This window comes from Pundamilia nyererei, unplaced genomic scaffold (genome assembly GCF_000239375.1).
Source record: "Pundamilia nyererei isolate P.nyererei 1_Seehausen unplaced genomic scaffold, PunNye1.0 scaffold00118, whole genome shotgun sequence".
Taxonomy (NCBI): Eukaryota; Metazoa; Chordata; class Actinopteri; order Cichliformes; family Cichlidae; genus Pundamilia; species Pundamilia nyererei.
The window spans coordinates 2,071,078-2,086,831 of NW_005187519.1; the positions used below are offsets into that span (position 1 = coordinate 2,071,078).

At 41.5% G+C, this 15,754-nt stretch overlaps 1 protein-coding gene across 1 annotated transcript in view; it reads left to right on the top strand.

Annotated features, from left to right (window-relative positions):
- tns1a (tensin 1a) overlaps positions 1-15,752 on the top strand; it is a gene marked incomplete at its 3' end in the record, with an annotated part of 125,448 nt that extends 109,696 nt beyond the window's left edge. The window contains exons 18-33 of the mRNA XM_013913163.1: positions 986-2,626; positions 3,669-3,749; positions 4,098-4,261; positions 5,589-5,673; positions 9,791-9,865; positions 10,290-10,316; positions 10,570-10,651; positions 12,258-12,814; positions 12,905-12,991; positions 13,078-13,206; positions 13,297-13,392; positions 13,508-13,585; positions 13,801-13,872; positions 14,911-14,937; positions 15,255-15,423; positions 15,695-15,752. Of these exons, the coding sequence (XP_013768617.1) occupies positions 986-2,626; positions 3,669-3,749; positions 4,098-4,261; positions 5,589-5,673; positions 9,791-9,865; positions 10,290-10,316; positions 10,570-10,651; positions 12,258-12,814; positions 12,905-12,991; positions 13,078-13,206; positions 13,297-13,392; positions 13,508-13,585; positions 13,801-13,872; positions 14,911-14,937; positions 15,255-15,423; positions 15,695-15,752 (3,428 nt within the window). The remainder of the gene's footprint in view (positions 1-985; positions 2,627-3,668; positions 3,750-4,097; positions 4,262-5,588; positions 5,674-9,790; positions 9,866-10,289; positions 10,317-10,569; positions 10,652-12,257; positions 12,815-12,904; positions 12,992-13,077; positions 13,207-13,296; positions 13,393-13,507; positions 13,586-13,800; positions 13,873-14,910; positions 14,938-15,254; positions 15,424-15,694) is intronic.
- Between the last annotated feature and the right edge of the window lie 2 nt (positions 15,753-15,754).

Genomic DNA, 15,754 nt, shown 5'->3' on the forward strand with positions numbered 1-15,754 from the left:
GCAGGTTTATTTTTAAACTGTATTGTTGTATTATATTGCTTGGTGTGTGTTATAGAAATCTGTATCTGTTTTGTATATCTGATAGGAAAAAATATCACCTGATTTTTAAATCACAAAATATAGGTATTGGTAAAGCTCTAGCTATCAGTTAATTAAAGTTTGTTTATTACGAAGAAATTATGATGCATTTTAGCTAACAGTGTAAAGTTTGAGCTGAATAGTTGAAACTGTTTTAACACCCAACCAGACCAACCATAGCCAGACCAAAGGAATTTAGTTTACTTGTTTGGTTCAGATGAAATATTACCTTGTCTGATTTGCTATAAATGATAAACACCACAAAATAAATGATAATAATATGTCCACCCATACATGGTTTGCACATTCTTGTAAAGCGTTAGGTGGCTACTTTTATTCATAGCATTGCACAATATGTACGCAATTACTCTGGTTTTGTTTTGCAAGCATGATTCAGCAGCAAGAAATCAACCTAAAGACGACAGCTCCTCTCATAGTCCAACTCTGGGGTTTCAAACTGGCATGACTCCTTTTCCCTTTGGCTGACACAGACCAGTTGTTTCGGTGTGTTGTGCAGAACCCACCCATGTTAACGTCAGACCATGTGGGCCTGCACTGACGCAACGTGACAGGGGCTTTAAGATCTGAAAATTGGCTATTAATAGAGCTGCAGGGGTTGTGTTGCTGGTGGCTGGGCAGCATGCTGCAGCTGAGAATCAAACGAGTTGAGTGCAGAGGGGGGTCACTATGTTTGTGGTGTCAGGGATCCTGTCCCATACAAAAAAAATGACTTGATGATTGGGGCCCATTAACCTTAACGTAAACAGTTTTTTCCTAAACACAAAATTATTTAAATGAAAGTATTTTTTTAATTGTGTTAATTCCATTTCATGAACTTTAGAGTTGAGAGCTGTTTCATAATTGTAGTATGTTGTTTACTATATTGTGTACTCTTTCTCTCTTTCAGATGTTGTTCATACCCAGGGCCCACTTGATGGAAGTCTTTATGCCCAAATCCGGAAAAAAGACTCCCTGGAGGGAGTTGTCACAGTCAATGGCCTCCCAGTCCGTGAAAACCCCTTGACTAACGAGAACCCATTGCAGCACACCAACCATCCCCTGCAAACTACTGACCACACCCTTCCTGTGGCAGGCCACACTTCCCTCCCTGCTGTCGACCATACCCTGTCTGTGAGCAGTGACTCAGGCAATTCTACCGCATCGATCAAGACTGATCGCACAGATGAGCAAAGCCAGTCTCTGCAGAGTGCTGTGAGCCACAACAATCCAACAGCAACTCACCCACCACTCAGTCCGCAAGAAAAAAGAGAGCTCGACCAACTTCTGAGTGGCCTTGAGGCACCAACTAAGCGGCAAGCCTACCTGCCTACATCTACCTGTCCAGGAGGAGGAGTACGACACTTAGTTCCTGCACAGGTGCATGTCAACGGGAGCCACACCAGGTTAGTGGGCGCTCCTTCAACAGAGGAGCGTGAGACAGATATTCTCGACGACGAGCTGCCTAATAGTCAAGAGGGCAACAGTGTGGACAGTTTGGGCACCATCTCATCCCTTGAGGGCCAAGCAACACCAGCTGACTTGTACTACCAATCACAGACTCCTGTCAGTGGCCAGAACGACGAGCCATACCTTGATAGAAGCGAGATGCCGGTGCATGGAGTACGAACTCCTACAGCGATGCAAGAGAGATCCGTGGACTCACCATCGCCACAGGGGGGTTACAACAATTATCAAAATGGAGGAGGGATGTATCGTTCACAGTCCTTTGGGAACCCACCTGCCAGCAGCCCTGAGACCACCCCAAAACTTATGCCCAGGGCCCCTGAGAGGAGCACCAGTAGCCGGGATGCTGTACAACGAGGTCTCAGTGCCTGGCATCAGCATAGCCTACCAGATGATCCATTTGGTCCTCCTCTTCAGTCAACTCATAGCTTGCCCCACTTTCCCACCTCAGCTTCACAGCGTGACATTGAGCAGTCAATCGAGGCACTAAATATGCTGATGCTTGACCTAGACCCAATCAACTCTCACATGTCTAAGTCCCACAGTGCGCCCCCTGGTGAGAACAGCCTCAATTCATCCCAGGTGCCATTCTCCCAGACCCTGGCCAGGCCATCATACCAAGCAGACTCTGCTATCCATGGCTACAACAGCTCTGGATCAATTGGCGACGGCATTCATCAGCCCCATCGCTCATCTGGGAGAGTCAGCCAGAGCCCAGTTATGGAGTCTCCAGTGCATTCTCCCCAGAGGCCCAATGCTGGCTACCAACACCAAAATATCACCCCAACACACACTCCTGAGCCCTACCTCCATACTCGCCATGCACCCCTTCATTACACCACTGATTCTAATTTCAATCAGCAGACCCCAGTGAAGCCCATGAACTCCCACCCAAGCAGTGGCACATCACACTCCCCAGAACTGCAGGGCTTGTCTCCGTATCCAGGCTATAGTGCCTCATCTTCACCCCTTCCCACTGTAACTCCACAGCCCAAGGACACATCTTCTTCATCGTTGCCCAGAGAACAAGATGCAGAGGAGGAGACGCTAAACTTGGAAGGCCTGGTAGCACACCGTATTGCAGGTAAGGCTTCAAGATATTGTCTGGAGTTAGTGTATGAATAAGGAAGGGACAGAGTGAGTGGTACTGGACTTGTAACTGTTGCAGGATATTATGCTGCTCTTTGTTTTTTTGTGCATAAATTAATTCATTTACAGTTGATTATCTATTATGTCTATTATGGATTAGCTTCAAAGTTTCCAAGTTTTTTAAGGTTTAAAAAAGAATATGTGAAATAGTTTTTTGCTATTCTTGTTTTCAAGGAAAAGATTGCACAAACACACATATGTCAGTATTTGTGGGTTGTTGGACTGATGGTGGCATGTTGTAGCCCCTAAAGGGGACTCAAAGAGCAGGTTAATACAGTCATTAGCGATGCTCTGTTTTGGAGATTCAGGGAACATTATGGATGATTTGCATGAAACTAATGAGCAAATAAATAAGCATAAAGATGTAAAGCAGATTTGTAGCATATGATATAGCCTAAAACACTTTTGTTATTCTGAAAATGATATTCAACAAAACTTATATATCCAAAATGGCTAACACAATTTACGCATTATCTTGAAGTCTCTGTAATCTTAAGAACCAAGTAGAATGCCAGCGGTGCAGTTTCTATAACTGATCCATTACAGGGTGTCGTATTAGAGGAATAAGCCTTACTCATAAAGTTAGCTTCTCTGACTCAGAGAGCTGTGCAGAGCTGCTGAGAGTGGAAATGAGGTGAGAGTAAGAATAGCCAGGCATTCAGAGATCCCAGCTTCCATGCAATGTCGGCATGCACGATTTTCTTTGAAATGATTTGGAAGCTCTAAAGTGCCTCCCAGTGGAACAAAAATGTAAGTTCCTTTTTTAGCTAGGGGCTTGCGTGTCATCTCATTTGGAGAATACTTTTATTTATCCATTTCTGCTCTGACTTTTCTTTTCCTTTTCCATTCAACCCATCTCTTCACTGTATGGAAACCCTACCCTCCACTGCTTCTTCCTCTGCACTCACTCTCCTCCTCCTCCTCTACCTTCACCTGCTGCCTCCCTTCCACCACTTGACATCCCTCCCCGGAAACAGAGTACAACGCTCGTATTCGGGGCATCAGTGAAAGCATGACACCACAACAATCTGACCGCCATCGCTCCTATTCCTTCTCTGGTTTGTCCACTTTACCCCACCTTTAAATTCTGTCTTTGTTTCATTTTATTTGTCTTGCATTTCTAGAAACTTTCTCTGCTTCCTCATCATTTTCCCAATTATTTGTCCTTTCCCACTGCTTTCTTATTACTTGCAGCCACGTTTTTAAACATTGAGAATCTTTCTCACTGGCTCTGCCTCTCTTAAAGAGGGAATGATGCTGCCCTTTTATATTGATAGGATGCTTTCTCTTTAGCTGATACATCTTTGAACAAATATCCCGGGACTACACAAGCAACATAAAAAGATGTTAAAAAAGGGCATAATGATTTGATGATTCCTCATACTTAAATATTTTGGGGGATACAGGAGTTCGTTCCAGAGGGATGACCCCAGAAGTGACACAGGAGACGGGCAGGCGTCGGACCACGAGTGAGGGACAGTACCAGAGCGGCCATGATAGTACGTCAGCAGTGGATTCACCAGACTTTTCCAACAATCTTGCTCTCAACCCAGGAGGAAGACCCAGAGAGGTACAGCTCTTGATTTTATGGTTAAGCCATGAGCACATGATTTTGTCACTAATTTTGTCCCCACTGAAAATCATGATAAATCCTAGAGGCTGACTATTGTAGGATTTTCAAGACCAATAACAGCATTAGCTGATTTAAAAATCTGAAACTCTAATATGTAAATGCATATTCTTTTAGACAAGGAAAATAAACCCTTTACTTGATATTTGTTATGTGTAGTTATTCATTTACCCTCTGCCTGACTGCACTGGTCAGCAGGCTGTGCACTGCCCAAAGGGAAGTTGCAGAGTGCCCTCTGGTGGACAACCTATCCAATGTCAACACATGTTACATAGTTGACAGATGTCTCTGCTCTCTCTCCTATTTGCTTTTTAAATTCTATTGTGCCATTAGAAATGTTGCTTCTGATAGTTCCTCAAGTAGCTATTATTAGCCGATAAGTTCATATTTGCACTGAAGTAGTTTCATTTTATGCACAAAGGCGCTATAGCGACATATAGCGACATGTTTTTAATTGGGGTGGTGCAGGAGGAAGCAAACAGTCATACTTCATGCCCAGCTTTGGGCCTATCCTGGTATTATGGAAGAGAGTCCTAAACATTTTCCCCTTTCAGCATGAGGTGAGCTACAGTAAAACATCGAGCTCTCGACTGTTTATTGTTCATAAAAGTTCTGACTTCAGACCTACCCCAACCAAGCAACAAACTAGCAGTGACTGCTGATTTGGATTTTAACTTTCTGTTCTGTTTCTCTTATCTGCGGAAAAATGTGCTTGAACTTCAAACTCTGCTTGCTCTGAGTGAGACAGAGAAACTTACGCATGCTTTTATATCAAGCAGAGCTGACTGATGTGATGTTCTGCTATCTCATCAACGCAAAACTTTTGTAAAGTACCCACAGCTGACTGCGAACGCTGCAGAGGAGGAATAACACAGTACACTGATGTTCCTGCACTTTCCATATTTTAATTTCTTTTACTTGTTTTTAAATATCTTCGTGGTCTTGCTCTGTTTTATGTGTCCCATATGCTCACGGTGTAGGAACTTGTACAACCCCTCAGGCATGTCTGCTAGTCAATCTAAAGTTCTGGGCAAAACCATTAAAGAGAGGCAGGTTTTAGCTTTCATGTCTTTTTGGTTGATCCATTCTAGTTTGATTTTTCTCTTTTTTTAAAAATTATTTTTAGCTTATTAATTACTCTGTCATGATATTGTGTCTTGACTCTAATCAAGTCAAGCTGCGTTGATTTTTCTGTAGACTAATTATACTTTTCTTTTATACTTCCTGACATAACTCCATATCTGTGTGCCTTGATCATCTCTTTCAGGGTCCAATGCACAGCTACCGAGAGACGTTTCAGGACAATGAAACAGACAGGTTTGCCAACAGTTCCACCTTTGGAGGTGGTGGAGGTGAGAATTTATTCCATATTCCATATTCTCCATCCCCTAGTCATAGCCACAACACACATAGGCTCACTCTGTCTAAGACATTAGATAGAAATTGTTGGTCTGAATCTAAATTACATTTGTTTCTTTATTAAGAAATGCACAAGAAAGGCTGCTGGAAAACACTGAATTGTGAACAGAGGCTGAAGTTTAAATTAAGTAATTTTGTTTTCATTATATATAAATGAAACAAATACACAGCAAAGAACAAACTCCAAATAAAATAGAAGAAAAAAAAGATAAACAACCAAACTACAGTAAATAAAGGCTTTAAATGATTTTGCAATGGAAACAGCTCAGTAGCAAATAAAACTGAGTCTCTTCTCACAGTCATGAGCCCTCCAACTACTCAGACGCCCTCCTGTCTTCTGTAAGGCTGCACACTTCATCTTAGCCTGCGGACACAATGGTTTTCCCCCTTCATCCCAGGCTTCGTAGTCCATCTCCTGCCCATCCACCCAGATCCAGTCCTTAGATAAGAAGCGCAAGCCAATCCAGACATGTTTAGTGGTGTGATATTTATTCAGCTCTTTCTGAATGAGCAGCATCTCAGTTTCTGATGCCACACTGGCCAGGTCATCATGGTGCTCCCTGCAGTACTCCAGAGCTTCCTCCCAAGTCTTTTCCTCTTCCACCACTACTGTGCTGTAGCAGAAGACAGGGTTGATATGGTCTGCATGTGCATCACGCCATTTTTTGTTATCAAAAAGTCCATAGTCTTCATTGGGTCGGTTTTCAGGTTGATCCTGTTTCCAGCAAAGCTCAGTCACCTGTCCACCTCCTGACCACAGCCACTTGTTTTTGTCTGAGAGATTCCTCAGCAGTCCAAACCAGATGTAGTCATTGAGATTGTGAGAGAGCTCCTGAAGCTTGAGGTTATCCCGTTCATTACTGACCGGGGCCAAGTCTGTGTATTTCTGCTGACAGTAACTTAAAGCTTTATCCCAAGGCATTTTCTCCTCAATGTAAACATACAGTGGGGCAAAAAAGTATTTAGTCAGCCACCGATTGTGCAAGTTCCCCCACTTAAAATGATGACAGAGGTCAGTAATTTGCACCAGAGGTACACTTCAACTGTGAGAGACAGAATGTGAAAAAAAAATCCATGAATCCACATGGTAGGATTTGTAAAGAATTTATTCGTAAATCAGGGTGGAAAATAAGTATTTGGTCACCTCAAACAAGGAAAATCTCTGGCTCTCACAGACCTGTAACGTCTTCTGTAAGAAGCTTTTCTGTCCCCCACTCGTTACCTGTATGAATGGCACCTGTTTGAACTCATCATCTGTATAAAAGACACCTGTCCACAGCCTCAAACAGTCAGACTCCAAACTCCGCCATGGCCAAGACCAAAGAGCTTTCGAAGGACACCAGGAAAAGTATTGTAGACCTGCACCAGACTGGGAAGAGTGAATCTACAATAGGCAAGCAGCTTGGTGTAAAAAAAAATCAACTGTGGGAGCAATCATCAGAAAATGGAAGACATACAAGACCACTGATAATCTCCCTCGATCTGGGGCTCCACGCAAGATCTCATCCCGTGGGGTCAAAATGATCATGAGAACGGTGAGCAAAGATCCCAGAACCACACGGGGGGACCTGGTGAATGACCTGCAGAGAGCTGGGACCAAAGTAACAAAGGTCACCATCAGTAACACACTACAACGGCAGGGAATCAAATCCCGCAGTGCCAGACGTGTTCCGCTGCTGAAGCCAGTGCATGTCCAGGCCCGTCTGAAGTTTGCCAGAGAGCACATGTATGATACAGCAGAGGATTGGGAGAATGTCATGTGGTCAGATGAAACCAAAGTAGAACTTTTTGGTATAAACTCAACTCGTCGTGTTTGGAGGAAGAAGAATACTGAGTTGCATCCCAAGAACACCATACTTACTGTGAAGCATGGGGGTGGAAACATCATGCTATGGGGCTGTTTTTCTGCCAAGGGGACAGGACGACTGATCCGTGTTAAGGACAGAATGAATGGGGCCATGTATCGTGAGATTTTGAGCCAAAACCTCCTTCCATCAGTGAGAACTTTGAAGATGAAACGAGGCTGGGTCTTCCAACATGACAATGATCCAAAACACACCGCCCGGGCAACAAAGGAGTGGCTCCGTAAGAAGCATTTGAAAGTCCTGGAGTGGCCTAGCCAGTCTCCAGACCTCAACCCCATAGAAAATCTGTGGCGGGAGTTGAAAGTCTGTGTTGCTCGGCGACAGCCCCAAAACATCACTGCTCCCGAGAAGATCTGCATGGAGGAATGGGCCAAAATACCAGCTACTGTGTGTGCAAACCTGGTAAAGACCTATAGTAAACGTTTGACCTCTGTTATTGCCAACAAAGGTTATGTTACAAAGTATTGAGTTGTATTTTTGTTATTGACCAAATACTTATTTTCCACCCTGATTTACGAATAAATTCTTTACAAATCCTACCATGTGGATTCATGGATTTTTTTTTCACATTCTGTCTCTCACAGTTGAAGTGTACCTCTGGTGCAAATTACTGACCTCTGTCATCATTTTAGGTGGGGGAACTTGCACAATCGGTGGCTGACTAAATACTTTTTTGCCCCACTGTATTTGCTAGAAGTTCCAGAAAAGCTCAGGAGGAGCAGGGTCCAGACGAAGACCTGATCCATCATTGTTTTGTTTCAAAGAGTGTTGCGAGCTGTGAATACCCAAAGTGTCAAAGCTATGAGATGTTTGACAGAAATGATTTGCATAGGCGGGCTCTGTCATTCGCTCAACCCATCAGTATTGTCGAGGGAGAAGAGAGAACAAAGTTTCAAGGAAAGAAACAGACTATAAGAGTCTTTCTCATTATTATGTCTGTTCTGTGCACTCCTCGTCCAACATTGCCCATACGGAAAAGAAATAGTAAAAACATATGATTTACTCATGAAAGTGGCCACTTTCTCATTACTTTCATATATTTTTTTAGTAAGTATCCAAAACATACAAGTTTCATTATATAATTTTTCAAGGGACCTTATATGTGTTTTCACTCTTGTATGCTTTTCATACAAGTTTCATACAAGACAGATACAAACTTTATAAGATGTATATATATCCTTTCCATATTGGTGGTCTTCTAGGAATGTAATTTTGGTCTCCATATTTTTAATTAAATTCAACAGCTATTTGATTTCTTTAAATTTCTGTCATCAATGCACTTCAAATATATCAAAGAAAGACACAGACATGAAGCCTGAGGTTATTGGGAAAGAGCAACTAATAGGGGTTGCGTGACTTCACAGCCGACAAACGAATCAAAAGAAGGATTTTCCATGTTGTTAGTGATTTCTTTCAAATGCAAATGTAGAGGTCAAGAGAAGAAATTCAGTGAGGGCTGAAAGAAACAATCTTTATTACTTCTGCTTTTTATCTTTCTATCTTTCCATCCTTTTGCTTTTTGTCATTTTATTCTTTGGCCATGTTGGTGCAATTAAATATAAAGTAATGTGGACTTAGGTGTATTTTATAATCTTTGAAAAACTCTCCAGGTTTGGGATAACATAGGATATATTTAAGCTATTAACATTAAATTATAATCCTTTCAACAACACTGAAAAAGAGATCTGTCCTTTTCACTGCCTCCATCAAACCAGGTGTTTTTATAGTCAAAACAATCAAACTTACAAGTCATCTCATCAACCACTGCCCCCAAAATATATGTACTCAATTCAGTTATAGCACTGACCTCCGTGTTCAGACAGTCTGTGTGATACTGATATTTGGGAACCCCAGAGTCCTCTCTCCTGTCATTAGTCCTGAACTCACAAGTGTTCTAATAAGAAGGTGTTCTTTTGCACAAACATTCATATTTGCCCAAAATTGGCCCGCAGGCCAGAGTTTGACACCTATGAGCCTTCAAGTGTTACATATTCGTACATGTAAATCCACCATCTGATGAATTTCCATGTTGCATCATACTTTTGCAAAAGGGAAAACCTCTGTGCTTTCATTCCTTGTATTAGTCAGGGTACATTTTTACGTATTCTCATATGTCATCACTAATGAGAAAGTTTTGCAAATACAAAATTTTTAAGAATCTTTTGAATCTCTTTCTTTCTCGTAGCTCGCTCTCCTCCAGATTTGAGCAAGACTCCTGTGTCACCGCTGGGATTGAAGCCTCATCAGCAGGGTGCAGCAGGTCAGTTTACCAGCATTAAATATATTTGTCTTCATTTAGAACTGACAGTATATATACTACAGATGATGTATACAAAATGATATTCAGTTCATGGTACAACATTCAGGTTTTCAGTATTTGCATCCAAAGAATTTGAATCTCCCAAATCATAATTAGATTTGACTAAAAGCACTTTAGCCATCGAGTGATAATTATACAGAAGTGTACAGTGCACAGAATCCCTGCACTATGTCATACTGTAGCTGACTGAGTAGAAGGTTGCTTTAATACTTTGCTGCCCTCTAGTGTGTAGAATTGTTCCTGCAAATGCTTCGACGCTAACAGTTCTTGCTCTGAGCTCAAGTGCATCTCTCTTCTCTCCTCCTTTTCCACACACCCTCTCTTCTTCTGTTGGTGTCTGCTTCTTCTTTCTTCTTGTGGTCAGACTTTCATTCTAATACTGGAGAACAAGGTAAGCTTACTTTTTGTGGCACCACCAAACCCATATTTGATATTTCTGTGCTCGACTATACATGGATTTGTCTTTGTTTTATGATGATTGATGTTTGATTAATTTTCTGTTTCTGTCAGTTTCGCCTTTTCCAAGCTTCTGATGCTTGTTAACTGATTTGTCTTGTTTCGTTCAGGGCATCCAACTGTTGCGTGATGCACCAAAAACCGATCTGACCGTACACATGTATGTGTGTGTCTGTTTTAACACGCAGATAATCGAGGTTTTGGCGACTCCAGGGTACAACCTTTGAATGCTCCTCTCTCCTCCAGCAGTCCCATCCACAGCACTGATGGGTGAGTCTTCTGTCACTTATTTTTCTTGGATAAAAATTTTAGCCTGTACATGTTTTTTATACATATTAAGCAAATGTTACTTTTCTTTTTTTTATACTCATATCCAGGATGTCATTTGATGCTGAAAGTTTCTGAAGAACCCTTGTGATTGAGGTTAAAATAAAGTGATTTCGCAACTGGAGCGTGAAAAGCCCAAATTTTCAATTAAAATAAAAGTTTCCGGTTCTAATACATTGACACATATGGGGACATACTGCTGTGAAAGTACTTCATTTCATGCATATAGATAGCTTGGAGACCCAAATTAGATATTCAGGTTAACTGAGCAAGCACTTGGCGACAGTGGGGAGGAAGAACTCCCTTTTAAAAGGAAGAGAGCTTTGACAGAACCACGCTCAGGGAGGGGCCAGACAAGTTATAGAGTGTGTGAGGACACAGAGGAAAGAAATGAGAGCATAGAGACATGAGGACAAAACAGAAAAGATAGAAAAGAGAAGAAAACATTTAATAACATGCTGTAGATGCATATAAACACACTGTGTTTGAAGAGAGGTGAGTGAAAAAGAAGTGCTTAGTGCATCATGGAGAGTCCTAGCATCTACTTCTAAAAACCACAAGTAAACCAGCAGTCTGAGTGCTGTGTTAGCATAATAACATAACGAAAAGTATTTAAGACATGACAGAGCCTAAATATTCAAGACTTTGCTTGTAAGGATTTACACTGAGAAATTCCACATCACTTCCTGTGTACAATGTCTTTCATTAGAGAACAATCACCAGCATTGTATCGCAGCATTATCCCAGCAGTGATAGAAATAAAACCAGTACCTCAAACTGAATTTCTGTTATTACTGCACCCACCTGCAGTACCATCACAGCTCACTAGGGGGCTCCAGCTCACACTTTGGGAATCACTGGACTAAAGCAATGGTGTCATCATTCAGTATGATGCTGTAGAGAAGTGAAAGTGATGCTGAGAATAGATTAGCAGCCAAACATCCAGGAAAGCAAGCATATAAGTGATTACAGATCTTTCTCGTTGAACTTGAGATTACCATCATCATTGCATTGGCGAGCAGTTGAACAAAAGTTCAATAGCCTTATTAATTTAGTATCAAAGACTGAGCACAGATGAAGTCACTCTGTTTTCTATCTATATTTAATCCACATAAACAGCTAAATAGAGTCAAAATTGCAGATTCAATTCAAAATGGCAATCAGATTATAATAAATAACTATCCACACAGATACAGACAAAAATGAATGCATATTCAATGCCACTATTTAACAAAAACCCAAACCCCACCCCCGAAACTGATACAATATGTTCATGTTTAGGATCCTTTCAGAGGGCGACGAACCAACCAAAAGACCTAAAAATGCTTTTAAAATAATAATAATAACATTATACAGTGAGGTAATTTTCATTGAGGTTACTTAGATATGAGCTGCCGATATCATCCACAAGATGTATTTTACGAACTGGAATAAGTGCTGAAATGTCAACATCAAGTCAGCTTGAGCATCCTTATCACATTTAATGTTCGGCGTAAGGATCAGGTACAGAAATACAATAACATACCTTTTCTCACTTTTATGATTGTAGAAGAAGAACTAGTTCTTCAGATGCCGTCCCACACAGCCCCGCCTCTATTCACCCCCACAGACCTGCTTCCCCAGACGGATCTCAGGTCAACATTATGGGCGTCCACACAGTCCCCGGCAGCCCTAACACCCTCCACCGCACAGTGGCCACCAATACTCCTCCGAGCCCTGCACTGCAGAGACGCCTGGGTCAAGCCAGCCCCTTGCTGGGCAGGCACCCACCTCCATCTGGTGTTCCTTCAAGTCCTCTGATTGGCCGAAACCCTAAAACAGCAGCTGCCGGTGTGCCACCTAGCCCTCTGATGGGGCGCCGCACGGCAACGAGTGGACACAGTACGCCTGATGAGCTGGGCGCTGCCTCTCGCCAGGGGGTCATCCATCAGCCTGCCACGCCTGCTTTCCCAGTCTCCCCACAGCTGCCAGAAAAGCGACACATGTCCAGTGGAGATGCAGACAGAATGGAGAACAAGAACCTGATGCCAATACCGATCAGTGTTAGCAGCACGCCTAACCTGTCTGGGACACACACTCTCCCAGACGTCTCCAAGTCTATATACGGTAAAAGGGAACTTTTTTTCTTTTAATACCTTTCATGAACCTCATGGGCTAAATATCACTGCTTTTCTTCACCTAATTTCATTCAAACAGACGGTTATCCTGACATCAAGATGAATGTCAAGTTTGTCCAGGACACCTCCAAGTACTGGTACAAGCCAGACATCTCCAGAGAGCAAGGTGAGAGTCAGGAACTTCAACCAACTTCAGCTGCTCATCCTCTCATCATTGCTTTTCTTTTTATTCTCCTCATCTTCTTCTTTTAGCCATCAGTTTGCTGAAGGACAGGGAGCCTGGGGCTTTTGTCATAAGGGACAGCCACTCTTTCAGAGGGGCCTATGGTCTGGCCATGAAGGTGGCCTGCCCACCACCAACTGTCCAGCAGAACAAAAAAGGTAAAGGCTTCCCGCACTCTGCTCTTGGCTTGCTTGTGAAACATCTGCCTTCTCCAACAGCTGGATCAGCTGAGTATGTCTTTTTTTTAGTTGGTGACATGACTAACGAGCTAGTGCGGCACTTCCTGATTGAGACGAACCCCAAAGGTGTCCGCCTGAAGGGCTGTCCCAATGAACCCTATTTTGGTGAGTTTCTGCTGGTGTTTTTTTTCTGTTTGCAACATTAAAATCACAGGTTGAAATTTAATTTAATATCAGACTGATCCAGTCTGACAGAGAGACCATTGCTTTCTGTTTGTAGGCTGTCTTTCTGCTTTGGTGTACCAACACTCAATGACCCCACTGGCTTTGCCATGCAAACTGATGATCCCCACCAAAGGTAACTCTTGTTTTTTTAACTCTACTTTCTTAGTTTCTTTAACATTTTATGGAACGAGAATCCACTCAGACTTTTAGTACAAACCAAATTATTGATAGGTACTTCCATGTTTTTGATAAAAATGTCAATTTTATTTTACACTTTACAATTTATTTGCTGCAAGTAATTGTATTCAGATGCAAAAATATAACATCTACTCTATTCGATCTCTCCAGACCCAAATGAAGAGGCACTAGAACTCACTACACCAACTGATCCAGTTGTTGAACTTCTTAAGCAGGGAGCGGGTAAGTGTCACTGAAGTCTACCAGAAGAAAAAAGGGATAAATTATGATTCTACAAAAACTAACTCTTTGTGAAAAGTAGAGATGCACCAATTGCAATTTTCTTGGCCTGTTCCAATTTCCAATTTTTTTGTTCTTTTTTTTAAGTGCGATGTGCCAATACCATTTTTTTTTAAATTCTGGTTTCTTTCTTAAAACTAAAAATGACAACAAAATCACATTTTCTTCAATGCAATATTCTAAATTATATAGCAATAATCGAAATTTTTAAACGTACAAAATTTCCCCCCAAAACTACAGTAAGTTACCGGGTATTGTCTCACAGAAGTAACTGAAAATAACCTACTGGAAAGAGATGCAGATAATTAAAATGACTTCCTGTATATCTAGTTTTACCTGACATATTTCAGCTTACCAAATAAAATCAGTTTCAAGAGATTCATACAACAAAACAGTTATATTTTCCGATATGTTTATAAATTCAACAGCCAACATGAAATCAACACCTTTTCCTTTTCACTTTTGTCATAATTTTTTTTTCATAACTGCTTTTATTCCGCGGGCATACTGAGGTTCATACTGAGGCTGCTAGCATATGGCTTGCGCCGGACTCTGGATAGCTTTAGCTTTAGCCACTTTGCTTTTGTTTGCTTCCCTAAAATATCCATATTCAACTGGATGATGGTGATTTTATGTGGGATTAGATTTGCTGCAAATGTTTTAGTGCCGGTTCCCATGTGGTTTACTTTAAAATTTGTCACTTTACTCACAATGAGGAGTTTAACATCCAGCATTTGGATGTCAGTGTGTGCTGTTCTTTTGCAGATATGTTGCGCATGCATGACAAAGACCAGCTTATAATCAGATATATGTGAAACTGTTTGGCCAGTCACCAGTTGTGGCACAGACTAATGGAATCAGGCCTGTTCTGGTCCCTGAATGGACAATTTGTGCATTTCAAGAAAAAGAAAAAAACTTTTTTTTTTTTTTTAGAAACATCAGATCACTTGCTTACACAACCTTGTCATCCTTACTTTACAGTCCAGAAGGTTCCTGAGGAAGCCCATGGTAAATACTGGTTTGCACTGCTCTGCTTCATCATGGAATTTTACTGAATATGAGTGTGCTCTTTCCCAGAGGGTTTCAGTCACTGTTAACAAATTTTACAACTAAATAAAACTCGGAAAAAACTTGAAATTCATGCATGTTATGTAAAAATATGCATTGCATGATAACTTGTGTCATAACATTATTCACTGTATGCATTTTTAATTATCCTCACTACAGCTTCCATCACTTTAAGACAAACTGCATGCACACTGTTTTTTGTTTTTTTTGTAGGATCTTCTCTTATGTAGCAGTGTTTTTCCATTGTTTACCTCTAGCGTGCAATGTTCTCTACATCAACTCTGTGGACATGGAATCGCTCACTGGGCCTCAGGCAATTGCCAAGGCAATTAGTCAGACGCTGTCAACCAACCCTCTGCCCGCTGCCACCACCGTCCACTTTAAAGTGTCCACACAGGGCATCACACTCACCGACAGTCAGAGAAAGTAAGCACGTTCAGGAGTAACTCTAATATTAACAATGGTCTTAATAATGGTCTGTTATATCTGTTATATATATTAGTATGATAGTCCCTAACAAAAAGAAATGTTTACTGCAAAAGTAATTTTGCACCCTCTAGTGGTAGCCAGTAAACCAGTAATCACATGACAGCATTTTTCAGCAAACACCAAGAGATACCCTGTGCAATGTTTTACATCCAAGCACGGTCTTTTAATGTAATGTTATTTTATATTCATTCATTCATTTTTACTGCAGGCTTTTCTTTAGAAGACATTATCCAATAAACACGGTAACCTACTGTGACATTGATCCCCA